The following is a 21,055-nucleotide window of genomic DNA, read 5'->3' on the forward strand; positions in this document are numbered from 1 at the left end:
TCGCAATTGCGGGATATAAAGTCACAATTCTGAGAAATAAAGTCGCAATTGGGAGATATAAAGTCAGAATTGCACGATATAAAGTCGCAATTGCGTGTTATAAAGTCAGAATTGTGAGATATAAACTATTCTGTGGTAAAAAAAGTCCGTCTTTTTTTCCCCTTAGAATTGGACTTTAGGCCTATATCTCACAATTGCGAGAAAAGATTTCCGAATTGCGAGATATAAACTCGCAATTGTGAGATAAAAAGTCGCAATTATCTTTTAAAATGTTTTATTCTGTGGCGGAAACAAGCTTCCATAGAGGTGAGACAACTGAGTTTTGATGTTTATTCATTTAAAATTATACTTATCATGTATGTTCACAAGCCGGCCCCCATAATCAAAATTTTTGGAATTTATGGTGGCAATTTTGAGATTTAACCAATAACATTCACATCCACTGACCTGTTACTTAATCTCTGAGCTCTTATAGTCCAATTCATTTTATTAATAAGAACAGATCATCTGAATGGGTAAACAGCAATGAATGACATGCAAGTGGTGACATTTTGTTTATTCAATAAATAAACACACAGGTACTAATTTACAGGTAAGGTAAATATTTAAACCATTTGATGATAAATTATGGCCATCTAGTTTAAGTGGACATTTGGAATGACACAAACATTCATGTACAACCTCTCTAATATCAACAGTGCAGCTTCATCAAGTATGACTGTTAAGCAGGAAAGTAGGCTACAAAACTAGATATACATAGACAAAAAAAAAACAACACTTAAAATAATGAACGCATAACATAATTTTAAATACACCATAAAAAACAAGAGTTGCTTAATCAGATTATTTCATGTTCTTAACTGCACTGAGACACAGATGAGGCTCAGGATCTTGCATGATAGATAAATACTGAAAAAGTGTTTTGATGCACGCAAGTCTTTTTGATGATGTTTGGATGATCCTGCATGCGGCATTTGTCCACTAAAGTCAGTGTTTTGTGTCTTTTCGTTGTGCTGGAAATCCCATCCTGGTTACCATGGCAACAGTTCTGTTGTTCCAATAGTGATGCTTCAGTTTGATCCCTCTTCCTGGTTCTCCAGAATGGGATCTGCATGGAAAAACAAAAGGTCAAAGTGCTTTCACTACCCGTTAGCCTTCTAAATAACTTATCAAGCATAGTCAGTCGACTAGTAAACAGCAGTACCCGTCAGCGTCCCGAGGGGCAGGACAGAATTGGTGCTGAGGTCTTGATTAGATGGAATAAAGCTGCTTGGAGACGGAACCATGAGGACGGCTCCTTCACCCATCCCAGAACTCTCTACCGTTTCCTCCACTTTAGGAGAGTCTAGAGTCTAAACCGACGAAGGAGAATTACATTAACAGGAAGGTGGCATGAGAATTTTGGGAAGGAGTTTTAAAAAAGACGATACCTTTTCTCCTTGTATATCATTTGATCTCTCATCACTCTGTTCCTCTTCCCCAGAGTTGTTTTGGTTTTCCGAAGGCTCTTCCTTCACGAGCTCCTGCTCTCCCTCCAGCTCTGATTGGCCGAGAGGGTCCGAGAGGTCCTCTGAGGTCACCGTCTGGATGATAATGCCAGGGTGGGACATCTGAACGGTCACATTCTCAGTGTCAGTCTGATGAGGAAAGAGAAAATAATGTTATTTTATTTCAGTAAACAAATGTGTTTTTAATAGTTTTAGTTAACTATAATAGCCCAGAAGTTTTACCGTGAGGCTGTGTAAAATAATCTGGTCTGGTGAAGACGGCGAAGCTGCAGCTGTGAGTGTGACCGTGGGATTGGCTGAGAGTGTGAGAGGGAGGCTCTGATTGGTTCCTGTTTGGAGGAAATAAGTTCCAGGGGTGCCAGTGGGCTGCAGGTGAAATGACTAGGGAGGAAATGACAGTAATTATTAATAAATTCAGCTTGAAATTATATAATAATCATCATAGGTTTAAAAACAAAAATGATCAAAATGAAATCTGAGAGACTCACAGGCAGTAATTCAAAGGTCTGTAAGGCTCCGGAGTTCAATGTGATGGTTTCACTGTCTGAAGTGCCACTGGCACCATCTGAAGAAGCTGTGCAAAGAGGAAATGAGCATTGTGACTGTTCACATCGAATCTATTAAACTCACATGTCCCCTCGACCTGCAAGAAACATCACAAGCCGTTCACTGAAAGCACAGTCACATGATTCTTTCACTCACAGACATGTGTGATCTGCACTGGAATCTGGACCGGGATCTGCAGTGCGGCGACGGGGCTGGGCGACGCATTAGCCGATCGGGAACCAACCACCACGACTTTGTTCATCGTAGACGGCGGCGCCTCCACCACGTCCTGCAGCCCTTTCAACAAGACTACACACACAGAGAACACTGCTTCAGAGTCTGAACTCGCATTATAGCACACACGCTGAACTCTGAAGACTCACCGGGAAAGGGAAGTTCCTTGTGATTGGCCACTTGTCTTTTAATGGTCCACCATTTGCTCCGGAGCCACTGAGGCGAGCGAACGCTGCTCCACCCACCAGACAGGATGTCCCAGTTAATGTCATTTTCATCCTCCACTTCCAGCTCGGCTATCCTGCTCGTACAGAGTTACGATTAATGATTCATATTTAGTTTGTGAACAGATTTACAGTACTGTCCATGCTGTGACCGACCTGCGTACAAGGTTGATATCGTCATCTTTGGTCCACTCTGTCCCACCGCTCTGTTTCCAGTTAAGGTAGTTGAGCCATTTGGAGCGGCACTGCTTCTCTGAACGAGTGCCGACAAGTTCAGCCACGGACGCCCAAGAGACTCCCTGAGTTACAACATCACCCGCCTCCGTGCCAGTCAACTCGTGGACCACCTCTGCCAGCCTTCTCTCTTCCTCCTCTGTCCATTTTCCTAACGTGTGGGAGTTTAAGAAGATATTAGTGTCACCCACACCTTTTTTTAAAGCAAAAATTGTTTATAGTTGTGTAATATATATATATATATATATATATATATATATATATAATGTTAATGAATAATAGGTTTTATATATAAAATGTATAATAAATGTTATAATTTATAATAATATTAAACTAATGATTTTTAATATTTTTTAAAGGGGTCATATAATGGTACATGCACTTTTACAAGTTGATTGTACTGAAATGTGTGTTGGCAGTGCCTGTACACAACCATCATAAAATGATAAAAATCCATCCAGTGTTTTTTTTTAATCTTCTTATATGTTTTCCCCCCTCTCTCAAATCAAGCCGTTCGATTTTGTGACGTCACAAAATCGACGCCCCTCCCACGATTTTTGATTGATAGTAGCGTTTCAACACAGCCCCGCCCTCGCTCGTGAGCGAGCTGTCAATCATAGCCCGCGCGGACCGGCGTGGTCATTGTTGATACGTTGGAGCACTGTCTATGAGCAGAATGCCGTCTAAGCGATTGTGGTGTTCTGTTCTTGGGTGTAATAAGGAACACAGCAGTCATGTTGATGTTCCTAAATCCAAACCGCTGAAGACGCAGTGGCTGAGTTTGTTTTCGAAGGGAATATTCCCCACGATCAACGTCAATGCTTCATGTTTGCGTGAATCATTTCACACACCAGACTGCTTTACAAACAAGGTCAGTATAAAGCTGGTTTTGCTAAGAAGCTGCTCCTGAAAAAAGGATCAGTACCAACTTCGTGTTCCTGCTGCACCTCCAGAAGAAGAAGTGAGTGTAATGTTTTATTAACCTTTATATTAATATATATATTAATCTTTGCAAATCGCTTGCACGCTTCACGATGAATACAGCTAAGGTTTACACTCAGGGTACATTACGGCATGTTTTCTATGTACGGCGTTCTCAATATAATTTATAATCCCACGTTTATAATGAACGACGCGTTATGGTTATTGTGTTACAAACGGTGTGCGCACAGAACAGAGGGGCGGGGTGAGCAAAGCTCATTATCATTTAAAGACACATGCACTGAAACGCCGGGCTGAAAACAGAGCTGTTTTTGACCAGGTAAAATGATTGTTTTCTTACAATACTAATGAGAATTTTTAATTAAAGTATATTACAAACTTTTAATTTAGACCCTAAAGAATCATATTAGCTTGTACAAAAATGGCATTATATGACCCCTTTAATTAATACAAAACTATTACAACATTTTTTTTAAATAAACATACATTATATGAAGAGTTCAGATGCAAAAGTCTCTAAGTGTTCTGAAATTTTCTTCTAGAATGATCATTTTTATGAAGCTTGTATATTTAAGTTCAGTAATTTCACTAAAATGCCAATGAAAATTACCTATTAATTGCCATTTAAGTGAAATTACTGAACTTAAATATACAAGCTTCATAAAAATGATCATTCTAGAAGAAAATTTCAGATGGCACTTAGAGGCTTTTGCATCTGAACTCTTCATATAACAATTAAATAAAACACTTATTTATTTATTTATTTATTCATTAATATTTAATAGAACTATACTATATAATGATAATTATTTGTAATAATTAATTAATAAATTAAAGATTATATGTAACGGAAACATATTTAAAATTCTTTGATCCATTATATATATTATATAAAAAAATATTACTATACATTTCTATGTTCTGTATATTCATATATACACATACATAAACATTTATATAAAACAAAGAAATGTATATTTAATATACTTTCAAATGGATATGTTTCTCCTAGTATAATAGAAACTAATATAAATGAAACTAATATAATAGAAAACACTCAAATGAAAATTTGGGGGAACTGACCGGTGTTGCATGTGTCCTTCATGAGTCGGCAGCGGTCCTTCACAGACGATGCACTCCGGCCAAGTGCCGCCCCGATGGTAGCCCAGTCATTTCCATGTTTCTCCCTTAGCCTAATAACACACACACACCGAAATCTGACAATGTAGACTCACAAATTCAGATTACACTAATGGCATTCAAGATTCATAGTTCAACTTACTCTTTCAATTTATTAATCTCCTCATCAGTGTATCTAAATGACAAGAAATGCACATATGAAATATTACAACAGACATTTTTGCTGTATATATACATATGGTTTGTAAATCATAAGTTTGTAAAAAATAAAATCAACTATGTCCTTACTTGCCTACGTGGTTTCGGTTATCGTACATTCGTAGTACGCGTCTGTATACAGCAAACAGCGGTCTGTTCAAACCGCACGCTATACTGCGGTAAAAATCCTTCCGCTCCTCTTTAGACATCTCAAAGATGATCTCCGCCGGATCCTGGATCTCTCGGTTCTGAGTTCGGAAGCACAGACGGATGAAGCAAATCAAAGATGGCACCACCAGCAAATGTGATGCATTCATAAATCATACTCACCTTTAGATAATGCTCTATGTTGCTCATCAGGAGATCAATCTCCTCTTTTGACCACATACCCTGCTTCCATTTGTGACCTGAGGATATATGACAAATACTATGACTGTGCATATTGATATCAGGTCCTATATTTCTAATGCGGAGTTTGTATGATAATACAGATCTATATATATATATGCAGAATATGCCAAACTAACCCTTGTTAACCAGTGTGTCTTTATCCTCTTTTGTGGTGAACCAGGCTTGACTGACAGCTGATACATCTTCACCTTTCTTTTGTCCAGGAGAATCCTTATCCTGTTGACAAACAAAAGTTTAACATCTGTCTTGATTATTTAAAATATTATTTAAATCATGCAAAGCTAGCACTGAAAGGTGATACTCATAAACATATGAACTTGGGTTTCTACCGGTGTTTCAGAAGGATCATCTGATTCCAGCTCCCCGTCTCTCATCTCTGTCGCAGTCATTGTCACCTCGAAGCTTTCATCACCTTCTGTAACTGAAATCAGCACAAACCAGTTCATTAAATATCCATCTTTACAGTTTAGTGCAAGTGATGGGTGCAATTTCTCTAACTGATTTTTTAGTGTGTGTCATTTTAAGTTAAATATTAAAATATTATCAGTAAATAAATGTGATTATTTGTTATTTAGACATGATATAGTCAAGTCAAGTCACCTTTATTTATATAACGCTTTATAGGAACGAACACGGTGTGATTATGATTCAGGCTGCGTCACCACATAGACATGCATTTATAATATTACATTAAAATTGTAATCAACATCAGCTTAACTAAAGACATTTGGTGAGTGACTATCTGTTTAACTGACCAATGGCTGACAGGAAAATGATTTAAAAACAGTCAATATTTGCATTATCATTTGGCATAAACTGTGTACACACATGTTTCTACACTGTTTCTACTCACTTGGCAGAGTGACAACAGAGTACTCGGTTGAGGTAGAGTCCTGAGGGTCTTCTCCGTCTTCATGGGACAGTCGCAGTCGTTTGTGAACAGGTTCAGTGGTCCCGTCTGAACCCAGGTCGTCCACATCTACATGTCCAAAACATGCAAGAATATTATAGAAACAAATACTTACAATACAAGACTAAATGTATTGTAAAGCACAATAGAATGAGGTCTTGGGTGAGTTTTACCATTTTGAGGGCAGTGCAGAATTATGTTTCCATCAGTGTCCTGAGTAAATGTGACAGAATTGACGGATTCAAGGGTCACAGTTGCCGGGACATCCCCTGTGTTCATGCTCAGCCTACAGGTTAATTAATTGACACACACACAAGTCTCACTTATAATATGCTAAAGGTAAGCATAAACACTTTATTTGTATTGTATTGTATATTCATTGATTAAACTAATGTAAAATGTTGCCATTTTAATTCAGACAGTTTGCTGCTGTATTTATTTTCGCCATAGAGCCACAAGACATTTAAACCAGCGCACTGCAAACTTGAATGAAACACACAAATGCACGACTCGAGACCATTCGACCAAAACAATTTGTGGACAAACTGAATAATATCAGCATAAAATAATAATATACACCATTCTGAGTAGTGCCTTATTGTTCATTTCCTATCTTCTCATTTAATATAAGCAGATGAGGGATAATGAGACGCCATTTTTATGAGTATCATGACGCCTTGAAGTAGCGACGACATTTATTCGAAGCGCGTGCATTGTTTTTTAACGTAAAGAATAAAACAATACAGCTCCAGCACACAGGGGCGAGCGAAAGTGAAATTTAGCTATGATTTTGGTACTTACTTCCTGTTTTGGGTACGGGGACTTCGCAGTGACCAGGATGAAGGCAAATACCAGGATGGAGGAAAATACGCTTTTTTTTTCTTCCTCTCCTCGTTCAGAGCGGAAGTATCTACAGAAGCCCGGTGGTGACTTCCGTTTTTTTATTTATTTTTTGCTCGAGTGTGAGTCTGTCTAAAGTGCACGTTTATGTGACGTGTCACCTATATCTACATAATACTTGTCTGTAGAATTAAAGGTTTTACTATGTAGGTTAAACACACTTATTCAAATTACAGCTGATGCATTGAGACGATATCAGATTGGTGGCTGTATCAACAGCGCCATCTGCTGTTCATTATGGGGCTTGTTCAAATCAAATATGGATTTATTCATGTTTATTTACATAGAAAAACATTGTCAGAACATTTATGAGCTAAAATGTGAAATACAATACTCAACTTGATTTTAAATCAACGAAATATTTTTCCTGCAACAATTTTTAAATGAAAATGTGTGATTTTCCTTTATAGGTTTCATCTTTGTGATAGTGTGAAAGTTGTTATGATCACCGGTGATAGTCTTACAATATTCTAAAAAAAAAAAAAAAAATAAAGAACGAAGGGTCTGTTTTACATACATATATTTATTTCTCTCTCTCTCTCTCTCTCTCTCTCTCTCTCTCTCTCTCTCTCTCTCTCTCTCTCTCTCTCTGTATATATATATATATATATATATATATATATATATATGTGTATGTCTATATATATATATACATACATATAGATAGATAGATAGATAGATAGATAGATAGATAGATAGATAGATAGATAGATAGATAGATAGATAGATAGATAGATAGATAGATAGATAGATAGATAGATAGATAGATAGATAGATAGATAGATAGATAGATAGATAGATAGATATGGATGGATGGATGGATGGATGGATGGATGGATGGATGGATGGATGGATGGATGGATGGATGGCATGGAGTTCCACTTAACTGCACTGTAGTTTCCTGTTGGTTAACTTGTTTTGTTTATATAATGACAGTAAATAAATGAGATTGTGTAATGGTGTAATATTACTGAATTATTTATTGTGCATTGTCTCTGGTGCCCTTCCAACATGACTGTCTTACTGAGGGTCACTGTAAATAATAAAAGAGCATCGTATGAGTGTTCAACTTTTTATGCATTAACAAAGCATCATATATAGACCATTGAACAATCCAATGCCAGGCATTTTATAAGCAATTGTATTTATATTATAAATACACAGTTAGGTTTTTTAGTGGAACATTGTCATTTGTGAATCCTTAATGCTTGAGGTATTACAAAAAGATTAACCTGGCCTAAATAAAAGATGTGAATTGACAGAGAGAGACTAGACTAGCGTGACGTCAGACGCTCCCTGTCAATCAAATCCCCGTAAGCGCAACTACAGTAGGAGCTTATCGTTGAGCAGAGAGCGGCGTGTTCGCATCTCAGTCTGTAGTTTATGCATAGACATCGCGAAACCTCGTTATCTTCACTTAGATCCTAGGCATTCCTTGTTTTTCTGTAATTCCTGCCTTTATGAGATGGAGAAGAGGGCGCTTTGGACATCCTGCTATTTTGTGCGCTTTGTAACCCTCATCCTCTGCGCACGAGCGTCAGTGAATCTGCCACAGTGTAAAGAGGTAAACGACAACATGCCACCTTTCTGGAAAATATTTTAAACATCACGACCATTTTAAACCAGTCACAACCTTACAAATCTTGTTTCTGCTTATGATGTAACTATTTAAAATGCATTCTAAAATGTTATAGCCTACGGATGATATTGCTGTGAGCTTCTAAAATGCTTATTGTTATTATGTATTATTAATTTTTAATACACAAACATAATGGTTATGGTTTTGACACAGTATACGCGATGAAAAAGCAAAAAGAACATCTTGTTATTGACATTAAAATGGTTAGATCCGAAACTGACGAGGATCCTATAATATGATGACGCGGTACTCAGCTGACCAATCAGATGACAGCTCGATTATTGTGCGTTATGCGCTGCAGTTAGAGCTTGTAAAATGGATTCATGTATTTACATGTTCTAAATAAAATAAATAAATAAATAAATGGATTCATATGAACTTTAAACATTTGTATACAACGCGAATGACCTTTCTGGATCTCCACTTTCCATTTGATTTGAAAAGACTGTGGTGTTGATCATGAACAAGTACACTGATTTGCCTCATCCATGTTTGCATACAAAGACGTGCACATTAAAGGGCCACAAAGGATGAATTCTGGGCAGAATGACAGCCTCAGTTACCATTTGCTTTTAATGTATAGAAAACGTTCTTTATATCTAAAATACGGGTTCGGAATAACATGGGGTGAGTAATGATGACAGCATCTTCATTTTGGGGTGAACGGTTCCTTTAAGAGCATATGTGAGGGAGGCTGGCTGGGGCGACAGTGGCAGGTGCAGGTGCATCATTAGTGATAATGGGTGTGCTGTAACCAAGCATTACCAGATGACAAGCACCTCCATGGGGATGCATTTATCACCTTACTGAAGGCAGTGTAGCCAACAACTTCATTACACTCTGTTATACAGCATTTGGTGCTATACTAAGTTATGTAATTTAATGCATGGCATGTGCTCTTCCTTTGTGTGTGTATCCAGTGGATTTGGCTTTTGTGTGTGTACTAGGCCCCTAAAGGACAGGAGAACAATTAGTGTGTGTGTTCAGGGCATTGAACACAAACTGATTTGCAAAACACATCTGTCAACAAAGACGCAGCACACACAGGAGGTATTTAGTGGCCTCATTATTTCAGGTTGTTATCAATGTAAAGCAGACTCTAATACATTACCATCCACAACCAATAGCAATGAGTGATTGTCATGACAACAATCGCAGGGCTCCTGGCTGTTGCCCTGGTGACTGTCCGGGGACAGAAGGCAGATCGTCCTAATCCCCCCTCCCATCGTACACACACACACACACACACAATACCTGGCTATCTGTTATATGCGCCTGGGAGTTTGAGTGTTTTGGAAACAGTAAAAGATCAGATAGGGCTGAGTGGGGTAAGATGTGTCACCTGCTTAATCTGAAAAATGTCAGAAATTTTGTCATGTGACCACGTTTAGAAAGGCCACATTCTGTAAAGCTGCCCGTGTTTTTGATAAGAGCACATGAGAAAAAAGATGAGCATTTTTTTATATGATGGGTACATCTATCCAGGATTTTATATATATTTCTTGCTGCTGAAAGTATACAACCATGTCAATTATTTTGCTAAAGATTACCCATATATATATATTTTGTTTTAATTACTTTATTTTAATTACATTTTTTATTTTTTGTTTTGTTTTATACAGAATGATAGTTAGTAAAGGGATAAACTGTGCCAGTGGCTCAAATAAAATAATCATTGTGCTTTGCCACTAAATGAAACACTATTACAAAATGTGCAAGAACAATTCACTGCAAAATGTCTGAATAGGTCAATGTGTATATGTTTCAGACATATGTTGAGTAGTAGTAACATTACAAATATATATATATATATATATATATATATATATATATATATTAATCTTTTCATAAATATTAATCTTTTCTTTGCTGGTTTATGAACAAACCCCCCCCAGAAATAGTCATATTTAATGACCATAACGTGTGTTTGATGTAGTATGTCTGAATATGTCGATATCTGTGTGTGTTTCAGACAGATTACTACTTTGAGTACACAGAGTGTGACAGCACAGGCTCCAGATGGAGAGTTGCCATTCCTCACAGACAGGGGAGCTGCACGGGCCTGCCAGAGCCAGTCAGAGGCACAGACTGCAGTAAGAAAACAACCAAATATAGACACGCTTAATGAAAATGCACTACATTAAATTAAATGCCACTTGGTTTTGATATTTGAAGTAAAGTCAAAGCACACTATGCTGCTCGAAATGAAAATAAAAAAGTATTTGGACACTTCTAGCAGAACATGTTCATAATTCTTTTATACTTATATTTTGACTTCATGCATACATAAAATCACACTGAAATCAGGTTGTTAAAAGTAATTGCAAAACCAGATCAATAAAAAAACGCTTAAGTTAGTTTTGAGAAAAGCTCTGGGAGCATTTCCTTGGTTTTATATTTAGTTAGTTATCAAAAGTACTTGTCAAGTGAAGTGACGGGAAGGCTAAGTATGGCAACACACACTCGGGAATTTGTCCTCTGCATTTAACCCATCCAAGTTAGTGCACACACATTAGGAGCAGTGATTAGTGACACACCCACCCACACACACACATACCAGTGTGACTCTCTAACTATTAGGCCACGACTGCCCACAATAACATTCATGGCATTTAAATGCTTTAATGTGTGCACTATTAAAAATAAAGGTTTTAAAAGGAGGATTTCACAGCATTACCATTGAAGAACCATTTTTGGTTTCCCAAAGAACCTTTAATTGAACAGTTTTAAAAATAACCCCTTTTTCTTAGCGTGAAGGACATTTTAATCATCTAAAGAACCCTTTTTCACTATTAAGGTCCTTTTGTGCAATTATGGAAAGGTTCCATGAATGTTAAAAGTTGAACATGGAACCATCGATGCCAATAAAGAACCTTTATTTTTGAGAGTGTATTGCATCAGTATGCAAACACAGTCTGTTCTTATTTGTTGCACAGCTTTTTCTTGTGAAGCTGGGGAGTTTTTAGAGATGTCCTCCCAGCAGTGCACATCATGCGCGGCTGGCTCTTATTCGCTGGGAAGTGGCGTGCGTTTCGACCAGTGGGATTCCATCCCTGCAGGATTCAGCAGTCTGGCCACATACATGGACTCAGGGGGTTCAGGAGACGACTCAATGACCTGCAACAAGTCAGTGCCAAGTTGCAGGCCAATCTGAAATTTTCTGTTTATATCAGTATATTCTATTCTAGGCTTTTCAATATTTCTACAGATCTGGATCTTCCTGTTTACATTGTGTTGTTCAATTGCAGTTCTTCATGGACAGCTCAGGGAACTCACTTGGAATCCAATCGCGACGACTGCACAGTGTCGCTGGTGTACGCGGTGCATCTCATGAAGCAGGGATCCGTCTCCTTTGACTATCAATATGTCGACAGCAACGTCTTCTTCGAGTTCTTTGTGTGTTTTACTTTACACATCTTGCAGTTTATTCCACAAATGCGTTGTAAGCGAAAATATAACTCCAAAAAAAACCTTTGGTACAGATTCAGAATGACCAATGTCAGGAGATGGACCAGACAGGGAGTGAGAAATGGATCAAACTCACCACCAGCGGAGAATGGGGAACACATACGGTTAGGAATCTTGCTTATTATATTAATATTGATGTATTTGGAAGTAAATTGACATCTAATGTGGCTTTTGTATGTCACAGGTAAATCTGAAGACAGGAACGAATATTCTATATTGGAGAACCACGGGAATGCTCTTGGGTGGCAAACCAGTGAAGCCGGTCCTTTTGAAGAACATCCAGATCGATGGTGTGAGATTCTGCCAATATAATGCAGATCAATATAATGACTTCTCAATGCAAATCAATTATACTTTTACATGTTTTGTGAGCAGGTGTGGCGTACACGTCAGAGTGTTTCCCGTGCAGGCCGGGCACCTTCAGTAAAACTCCAGGCTCTTCCGCATGTGACCTTTGTCCCAGGAATACTTACTCTGGAAAGGGAGCCAGTTCGTGTACACATTGCTCCGAGACTCAGTATTCCCGTACGAATGCAGATGATTTCTTACATTCTTTGTTGTGCCAAACAAACTACTGTACTGTTAACTGTTCATTTTAGCTTAAATCAAATACAATCCAGTAACTTAAACACACTTTTCTCAGCGCACGTTTGTGTATAATGTTGTTCTACATGTGTGCGTGTTCTAGAGGAGGGATGGTCACGGTGTAAAGAGAGGCCTCCTTGTTCAGAGAAAGATTATTTTCAAATCCACACGGCCTGTGACGGTGAAGGCAAGGTAGGGTATAATGCAGAATGTGTTTTGTTGTAAATGTTGTGTGGATAATTTGTTAATTGTTAATATTACTGTATCATTTTAGACCCAGATACTGTACAGGTGGGTGGAGCCTCAGGTGTGCGTGGAGAATGTGACCGGTGCTGTGACACTGCCACCTTCTGCAGAGAAAGAGGACTGTCCACCCTGTAATCCAGGCTTCTACATGCACAACTCTTCTACCTGTCTACCTTGCCCACAGGGGACTTATTCGGATGGTACCGCAGGTATATAGACACACACATAAACATAGATACATGTGTGTATTATTAAGTTACACATTTGGTTTACTGGTTCTGTAACAGAGATTTCATTTGGCACAGAATGTCAAAGATGCCCGGGAGGAACTGAACCTTCTTTAGGATATGAATACAAGTGGTGGAACATCCTGCCGAGGAATATGAAAACATCTTGTTTTAATGTGGGCAACTCCAAATGTGATGAAATGAATGGTAAGTGTAATACAAATTTGTGTATATATGAAGAGTTCAGATGCAAAAGCCTCTAAGTGACATTTGAGATTTTCTTCTAGAATGGCAATGAAAATTAGCTATTAATTGTCATTTAAGTAAAATTACTGAACTTAAATATACAAGCTTGATAAAAATGATCTTTCTAGAAGAAAATTTCAGATGGCACTTAAAGGCTTTTGCATCTGAACTCTTCATATATATATAAATAAATAAATAAATAAATAAATAAATATATATATATATATATATATATATATATATATATATATATAGAGAGAGAGAGAGAGAGAGAGAGAGAGAGAGAGAGAGAGAGAGAGAGAGAGAGAGAGAGAGAGAGAGAGAGAGAGAGAGAGAGAGAGAATATTACATATATCATATTTGCTTCTGTAGGTTGGGAGGTGGCTGGCGATCATATTCGTAGTGGAGTGGGTGGCTCAGATAACGATTACCTCATCTTAAATTTACGAGTGCCTGGATTCAAGTGAGTCTACAATTCTAATGTAAAAAGTCTGGTTGTGCTTAGAACATTTACAGATTCCCTCACCTTTTATCTCACTCAGACTTCCTACTTCTGTGGACGATGCTTCAGCTACTGAGTTTGGCCGAATCACGTTCATCTTCGAGACCAACTGCAGCGCAGACTGTGAACTCTATTTTATGATAGTAAGACAAAACAATAACATAAATAGTATGTGAAAAACGTTATGCGGTATGCAAAGAGAAATTAAAAATGTAGTATGCTACCTCACAATGTTCCATATTTAATTCAGCAAGTGGCCCAATCATTATAATAAATGAAGTTAATCAATGTCTTCTCTGTAGGATGTAAACAGGAAGAGCACAAATGTTGTGGAATCATGGGTAGGGAGTAAACTCAGACAAGCATACACCCACATCATGACCAAAAATGCTTCTGTGTCTTACACATGGGCTTTCCAACGTACCAACAAAGCCATTGATGTAAGTGTTCACTGGAAATGAGTCTAAAGTACCTTTTAGTTGCATGGAAGATGTTCTCATTCGCTGTCTGTCTCTCCCAGGTGCGTCACTATGTAAATGACATCGCGAAGATATACTCAATCACGGTGACTAATGCGATGGATGGCTCAGCGTCTGGTTGCCACGCCTGTGCAATGATGAGTCAGCAGGACGGCTCTTCTTGTGTCCCCTGTCCTGCTGGACACTTCATCAACAAAGACACTAACCAGTGCCAGGAGTGCCCGTCCAACACCTTCCTCTCCGGGCATCACATCTATGGGCTCGAGGCTTGTCAGCCCTGTGGTCCTGGTAGCAAAAGCAATAAGGTAAGAGTTAAATCAGAAGAAATGCGTGACTATATATGACAGTATATAACTATATATAACATCCAAAATGTGGTTGTTTTTTTTGTGTGTGTTTGTGTCCAGGAACACTCTGTGTGTTTTAATGACTGCACCTTCTCGCATATGGATCAGAACCGAACCTTGACCTACGACTTGAGTGCCTTAAATTCAGTGGGGTCAATCATGAACGGGCCTAGTTTCACCTCCAAGGGAACCAAATACTACCACCTGTTTAATATCAGTCTATGTGGGGCTGAGGTACTCTCACATACAAACTCTCTATCTTTATCTCTATCTCTATCTTTAACTGACTTCAGTCTAGCTAATAATAGATTGCTTTAATAGAAAATAGAAACAGGAACAATTGCTTTTTTTACTTCTTAAGATGATCTACAAAGTCAGCTTGCACTTTTTACTCTCTGTCGCAGGGGAAGAAGGTGGCGGTGTGCACTGACAATGTCACAGATCTGTCTAGTAAGGACGTGCAAAGTGAATCCGCTGATCTCAACAATTTCGTTGAGACTTTTGTGTGCCAATCTACCATCATTCCTGCAGATGGGCGGGGCTTCAGAACAGCCCTGTCGTCTCAGTCCATCAGCCTGGCTGACACTTTCCTTGGTGAGATTATGTGGTCTGTAACCTTATTTAATGTTATTTAACATACACTACCATTCAGAAGTTTTGAGATTTTTAAAATGTTTTTGAAACAAGTCTCTAATGCTCACCAAAGCATTTATTTGATTAAGATTTTTAAAATATTATTAAAATTTAAAATCACTGTTTTCTATTTTAAAATATAATTTATTCCTGCAATTGCAAAGCTGAATTTTCAGCATGATTACTCCAGTCTTCAGTGTCACATGATCCTCCAGAAATCAATCTAATATGATTGACAGCTGATGTGCTGCTCAAGAAACTGCTCTGCTACTCTGAACTACTCCCGCTGCTCTGTAGAAACCATGAGAAAAAAAAAGTATTCTTTGATGAATAGAAAGTTCAAAAGAACAGAATTTATTTGAAATCTTTAGTAGCATTATAAATGACTTTACTGTCACTTTTGATAAATTTAATGCATCCTTGCTGACTCCAAACTTTTAAAAGGGAGTGTACGTTAAATTACTTTATTGTAATTTGATGTCAGTCTGTTATCTCCTTCTCTAAGCAAGTCTGCTCAGGGATCAGTGTTAGTGCCTTTGTCACAGCGAAACCCTTAACTTGCAATAATCTACAACAGGGGTGCTCAATTCTGGCCCTCAATATCCAGTTTCCTACAGAATTTAGCTCCAATCTTGATTAAAAACTCTCCTGCCTTTAACTTCCTAGGCTGTGTCCGGAATCACTCCCTAAATAGGGCATTATGTGAGGGGACAGCCTTTTATAATGGTGCTCGAAACCATAGTGGACGTTATCAAGCGCACTCATTCAATCCCATAATGCACTGCAACAACGAGTGTACAACCAATGTACGAACTACGCAAAAGCGGCAGCCTTTCTGGCACACTCAGTGTCCAAATTCGCTCACTTGTTTTCATTCACTCCCTCAAGTGAACTATATTAGTAAACTAATGTAGGGAATGGTAAATGAGGGTATAGGGGGCAATTTTGGACACAGCCCTATTAAAAAAAGAATACCTTGATTAGCTTGTTGAGTTTATTAGAGTTAGAGCAAATCTCGGCAGACCTTGAGAGCCCTGATCTACAATAAAAGCTGTTTTTCACAGCACTTTTGTGCTTCGTTCCCTTCAGAATAGAGGTGTTTGAATTGCTTACATGTGTCTCACTTTCTTCATGCTTCCATTTCTCAGGAGCGTCTGTTGATAACAGTCTGGATGGGGTCACTGCCAGCACAGACCTCTTCTCTGAGCCGTCACGGAAAGTTCCGGATATCAACTTCTTCTATCGGTAAATGAAGAAAGATTAAATTGTTAAAAATTCTTAGTTGATGTGTGCAATGATATTACATTAATAACATGAATGTTTTTTTTCTCACCCCAACTCTCAGCTCTCCGCAGCCCACAGCGTCCTGTCTGAACGGCCGTAGCACAGTCGTGACTCTGCGTTGCAGTCCTGAAAAGAGCACACGCGGGGAGCTCACTGTGCCGAGGTGCATTTATTCAGTTTAACATAATTTTTTTCCATTTAATGTTCCATTAAAATGTGCATAGCAGAGTAGCTCAGTAAATTGAAAAAGTTTTTTATATGGATAATTTATTTATAAATAAAACCCAGACAGGACGTGTAACTAAAGTCAGTTACATTATTTGTATAGGGTGAATTATCATCAAAGCTCAACAAATGAAATATCACCCATGAGTGCAACTCCATTATTAATATATATGCTAATACGAACACCAGTGGAGGTTTGCAAGCCAGTTGCAAATATGCAATGAATATAAAATTGCCAGACCGATTAATTAAATTTACAAACAATTTTCTTTGCTTAAAGAAAAGACAATGCGTAAACACATTAACCACAAAGTTTTTTATGGAAGCTTGTTTCTGCCATGGAATAAAACTATTTAAAAGATAATTTTGAGTTATAAAGTCAGAATTGTGAGTTATAAAGTCAGAATTTTCACCTTTTCTTGCAATTGAGAGTTTATATCTCAAAATTCTGATTTTATATCTCATAATTGCATTACAAAAGTCATAATTGCGATAAAAAAAGCTACATTTTGAAATGATAAAGTTCGAATTGCGAGATATAAACTTGCAATTGCGAGAAAAAAGTCAGAATTGCAAGATGTAAACTCACAATTTTCACCTCAGACTTTATAACTCGTATATAAATTGCGAGTTTATATATATAAGTGGTTACAAGTGACTGTTTTTATGAGTGAATCATTGAATCATTCACTTAATAATAGATTCATTCCTCACCACTGCTTTGTATGTCTTAAGAGACACGTAATCGTCAATTCTAGTACTTTGGCTTAGTTTGGAACTATTTTTGTTAGCAGAGCAAAAAATATACAGAGTAACTCCCGATATTGTTTTGTTTAAATGTTTAATTATATAAAAAAAGTTTGATCTGAAGCAACAGCACTCTTGCTTGTGTGACATATCGTGATTGTGTGTTTGTGTGTGTTTAGCAAGTGCCCAGCAGGTACATGTAATGGCTGTGAGTTTCATTTCCTCTGGGAGAGCTCTAGTGCTTGTCCTCTCTGCACTGAAGCTGACTATCACTCAATAGAAGGAGCGTGCAAAGGAGGAGTGCAGGTACATCTCTAACTGTACCACAGATTTATCTAGTACAATTTATTTGACGTCTTCATGATCTTTCATTCGTCCGTCTCATAACAGGACACCCTCTATGTGTGGAACGAACCAAAACTGTGCACTAAAGGAGTTCCGCTCCTGAACAAGACCTCTGCCCACTGTGAGGTGGTCGGCCAATGGGTGAAGGCCGGAATTGGGGGCGGAGCCTTCATGGCCGCCCTCTTGGTTTCTCTCACATGCTATTTCTGGAAAAAGAACAAGAGGTAACAAGCTGTCAATGGAAACTTTGAAGCTTCAGATGTAAAAAGTGCTTTTAAATTTTTGATATCTTTTTCTTTTTTGAATAGGCTTGAATATAAATACTCCAGACTAGTGATGTCAGCCAATAAGGACTGTGAGCTGCCAGCAGCGGACAGTTGTGCACTTGCAGAGGGGGAGGGGGAGGAGAATGATGACGATGTCGTTTACTCAAATACTCCTTCGTTACTGGGTAAACTGAAAGCTATTGCGAGCAAGGTCAGTTACTTGTCAAATTTAATTTCTGTGATTTAAAAAAAACGATATATTACACTACCATTTAAAAGTTTGGGGTCGGTAAGAAGTCTCTTCTGCTCAGCCAGGTTGCATTTATTGATGAAAAATACAGTAAAGTCAGTTATATTGTGAAATATAACTTAAAATAACTATTTTAATATATTTTATGAATGCTCAATATACTGTTTTGGTGCACAAGAAACATTTCTAAAATGATCCATTTTGAAAACAGTTGTGCTCCTCAATATTTTTGTGGAAACCATGATATTTATTTGACACTTTTGATCAGTTTAATGCATCCTTGCTGAATAAAAGTATAACTTTTTTTAACCGATCTTAAACTTTTGTAGGGTAATGCATTGAAATTGGAAACAAACAAGTTAACAACTGTACTTGCATGAATGGGTATTATATGGTACCTGATATTATTAACATATTACTGGAGGCGCAACAACATTTTACCACCAACAGTCATATTATATAGTAAAAACAAGTATTTTTTTTAGAAATATCAAAATAAACACCAGTTCGCTCACTCATGAGGCAGCAGTGTATACACTGCCCGGCCGAAAAAAAGGTCGCTTTTTGGATTTAAATTTGAGCCTGATGAATTTTTCACAGTTTTAGGCTGATGAATCTTGACATTGTCATTCTGGAACATGGCCATGATGTGTCTTCCTACATGGTTGTTTAAGAAATGAAAAGCTACATGCTCCATCAATTAGGGTATAATAATATAATACACATATAACATGCTAGAAACACAATCAACACAGTAACAATGATCCAGTCATAGACTCTTAAGCATTTGCCTATTTAAATCCAAACAGCAACTTTTTTTTTTGGCCAGCCAGTGTATATACCGGGCATGTATGTAGCAGAAAAGGAAACAAGACCTCAAGAAAACAACTTTTGTTGAAATTGACAAAATAAGACATAAAACATAATTGGAGCTTCTGTAATAAACTGAGATATGGTTCAAGCTTTCTGTGGTAACTGACAGCATGTCACACAGAGCTTTTGTGTAGTTTTTGCTGTTGTTTCACTGTTTTATTTACCTTTGTTTGGCTGCAGGCAGATGGAGACAACAGCGAGTCAGTACAGCTGAAGTCTTCTCAGTCAGAGAGATGGGTTTGGGGATAGCTGGATAAAAAGAGGACCACTACTGATGGAGAAAAAGAGACAAATTCTCATGGAGTTTTCAGTGTTTAAACACTCCTTTTTCAGTTTCTCAATATTTACAGCCATCCCCCGTCAAAAGTCCCAGAACATATCTTTGTAGGGACAAAAAAAACAGGAAATCTCTCTCTCTAAAATTAAACTTAACCCTATAAAGTAACTGTGTCACATATATATACTGCTAGGACCTGTCAAAAGCAAAGATACCACAAAGGCATTGCTCTCTGACACACATAACAGTATACCACACACACGTCCATCCAAGCACAGGGGCATCAGAGACACATTTGTATCAGGTGTATGTGTGTGAACAATTGAAACCAATGATGAAACCGTATGTTTGCAGGTATGCGAGAGAATATCTTAATTTTTAAGTTCTATATTTCACACACTAGCATTCACACAACAACATCCAGTGTTTGGCCAACAGATGGAGACAGAGACTAACCGCCAAACAGCAGCTTTAGTTTCATCTCAATGCCAAACATCACACAGCAGATCTAAAAGAGACAACAAAGGCCCTTCCTTCATGTATTGCAGAGAGGACCATCCTCTCTCCACATCTCTCTTCTGGGGAGAACAAGAGACAATACAGTTTTCTACTTTGTATTTTGTATTGTTGTGTATTTTGAGCTGTATAAAGTTGTTATAATATATGTTTTGTTTTACTCCCTGATTCTGTTTACGCTTTAATAAAATTTAAGCGCGCTTTAAACGTGAAGCAAGTGTGTTAAAGTGTACAAGAAACGCACTCTAGACTACCAGCTACCAGAACCATTTCACCAGAAGATCCTTCAAATACATAAATAAAGGTCCACGGTCTTTGCGACAGCAAGGATATATATCACAGAAAAACAGGATGTGACTCACCTAGTAGCTCATTCCTTGGTTACCTAATTGAGAATCCACAAGTTTGAGAAAGATATCAATTATCTGGACATCCCATGGTGTGAGAGTTACTAGACAACCAATAGACAAATACAGTTGGCATGAAAGGCATAACAAAAACATCAAACTGGCCACTGACATTCATTGATTTAACATGTTTGCACAATGTATTTACATTTACATCATTATTATTCAGCTTTGCTAGTGCTTAACTGTAATGTATGCTGGAATATGAATAATTAATAAAAAATGAATCATATTTTTCCTAGTTTT

General features: G+C 37.8%; 2 protein-coding genes across 2 annotated transcripts; one reads left to right on the forward strand and one right to left on the reverse strand.

The window, feature by feature from the left end:
• Nucleotides 1-541: 541 nt before the first annotated feature.
• dmtf1 (cyclin D binding myb-like transcription factor 1) lies at nt 542-7,433 on the reverse strand. The gene is made up of 17 exons (XM_081363370.1): nt 7,149-7,433; nt 6,521-6,633; nt 6,291-6,416; nt 5,767-5,858; nt 5,554-5,653; nt 5,357-5,433; nt 5,117-5,274; nt 4,971-5,003; nt 4,772-4,881; nt 2,669-2,897; nt 2,438-2,589; nt 2,211-2,363; nt 1,997-2,082; nt 1,731-1,889; nt 1,431-1,637; nt 1,205-1,352; nt 542-1,108 (listed from the first exon to the last, which is right to left on the reverse strand). Exons 2-17 carry the CDS (start codon nt 6,624-6,626, stop codon nt 1,071-1,073), a joined length of 1,974 nt encoding a protein of 657 aa, XP_081219496.1. The 5' UTR covers nt 6,627-6,633; nt 7,149-7,433; the 3' UTR covers nt 542-1,070.
• A 1,121-nt stretch (nt 7,434-8,554) lies between these two features.
• elapor2b (endosome-lysosome associated apoptosis and autophagy regulator family member 2b) lies at nt 8,555-21,049 on the forward strand. Its single transcript, XM_081363660.1, has 22 exons — nt 8,555-8,811; nt 10,859-10,979; nt 11,823-12,012; nt 12,135-12,282; nt 12,369-12,458; nt 12,539-12,644; nt 12,730-12,879; nt 13,043-13,131; nt 13,214-13,394; nt 13,491-13,619; nt 14,031-14,121; nt 14,201-14,303; nt 14,463-14,600; nt 14,681-14,944; nt 15,047-15,220; nt 15,391-15,580; nt 16,768-16,864; nt 16,965-17,066; nt 18,055-18,181; nt 18,266-18,444; nt 18,529-18,697; nt 19,790-21,049. The coding sequence occupies exons 1-22, from the start codon at nt 8,713-8,715 to the stop codon at nt 19,856-19,858; spliced, it is 3,006 nt and encodes a 1,001-aa protein (XP_081219786.1). The 5' UTR covers nt 8,555-8,712; the 3' UTR covers nt 19,859-21,049.
• Nucleotides 21,050-21,055: the final 6 nt, after the last annotated feature.

The sequence above is a fragment of the Scardinius erythrophthalmus genome, assembly GCF_964197995.2.
Source record: "Scardinius erythrophthalmus genome assembly, chromosome: 4".
NCBI classification, from domain to species: Eukaryota; Metazoa; Chordata; class Actinopteri; order Cypriniformes; family Leuciscidae; genus Scardinius; species Scardinius erythrophthalmus.

What these genes read in the sequence shown, in the direction of transcription:
- dmtf1 (XM_081363370.1), bottom strand. Translation starts at nt 6,626, where the DNA reads ATGAACACAGGGGATGTCCCGGCAACTGTGACCCTTGAATCCGTCAAT. An exon ending in CTCTGTTGTCACTCTGCCAA is followed by an intron (nt 5,859 to 6,290) that starts GTGAGTAGAAAC and finishes TGCTGATTTCAG; the next exon opens with TTACAGAAGGTGATGAAAGC. An exon ending in GAGATTAATAAATTGAAAGA is followed by an intron (nt 4,882 to 4,970) that starts GTAAGTTGAACT and finishes GTGTGTTATTAG; the next exon opens with GCTAAGGGAGAAACATGGAA.
- elapor2b (XM_081363660.1), top strand. Translation starts at nt 8,713, where the DNA reads ATGGAGAAGAGGGCGCTTTGGACATCCTGCTATTTTGTGCGCTTTGTA. An exon ending in CCTGTGACGGTGAAGGCAAG is followed by an intron (nt 13,132 to 13,213) that starts GTAGGGTATAAT and finishes GTATCATTTTAG; the next exon opens with ACCCAGATACTGTACAGGTG. An exon ending in GGGGAGCTCACTGTGCCGAG is followed by an intron (nt 17,067 to 18,054) that starts GTGCATTTATTC and finishes GTGTGTGTTTAG; the next exon opens with CAAGTGCCCAGCAGGTACAT.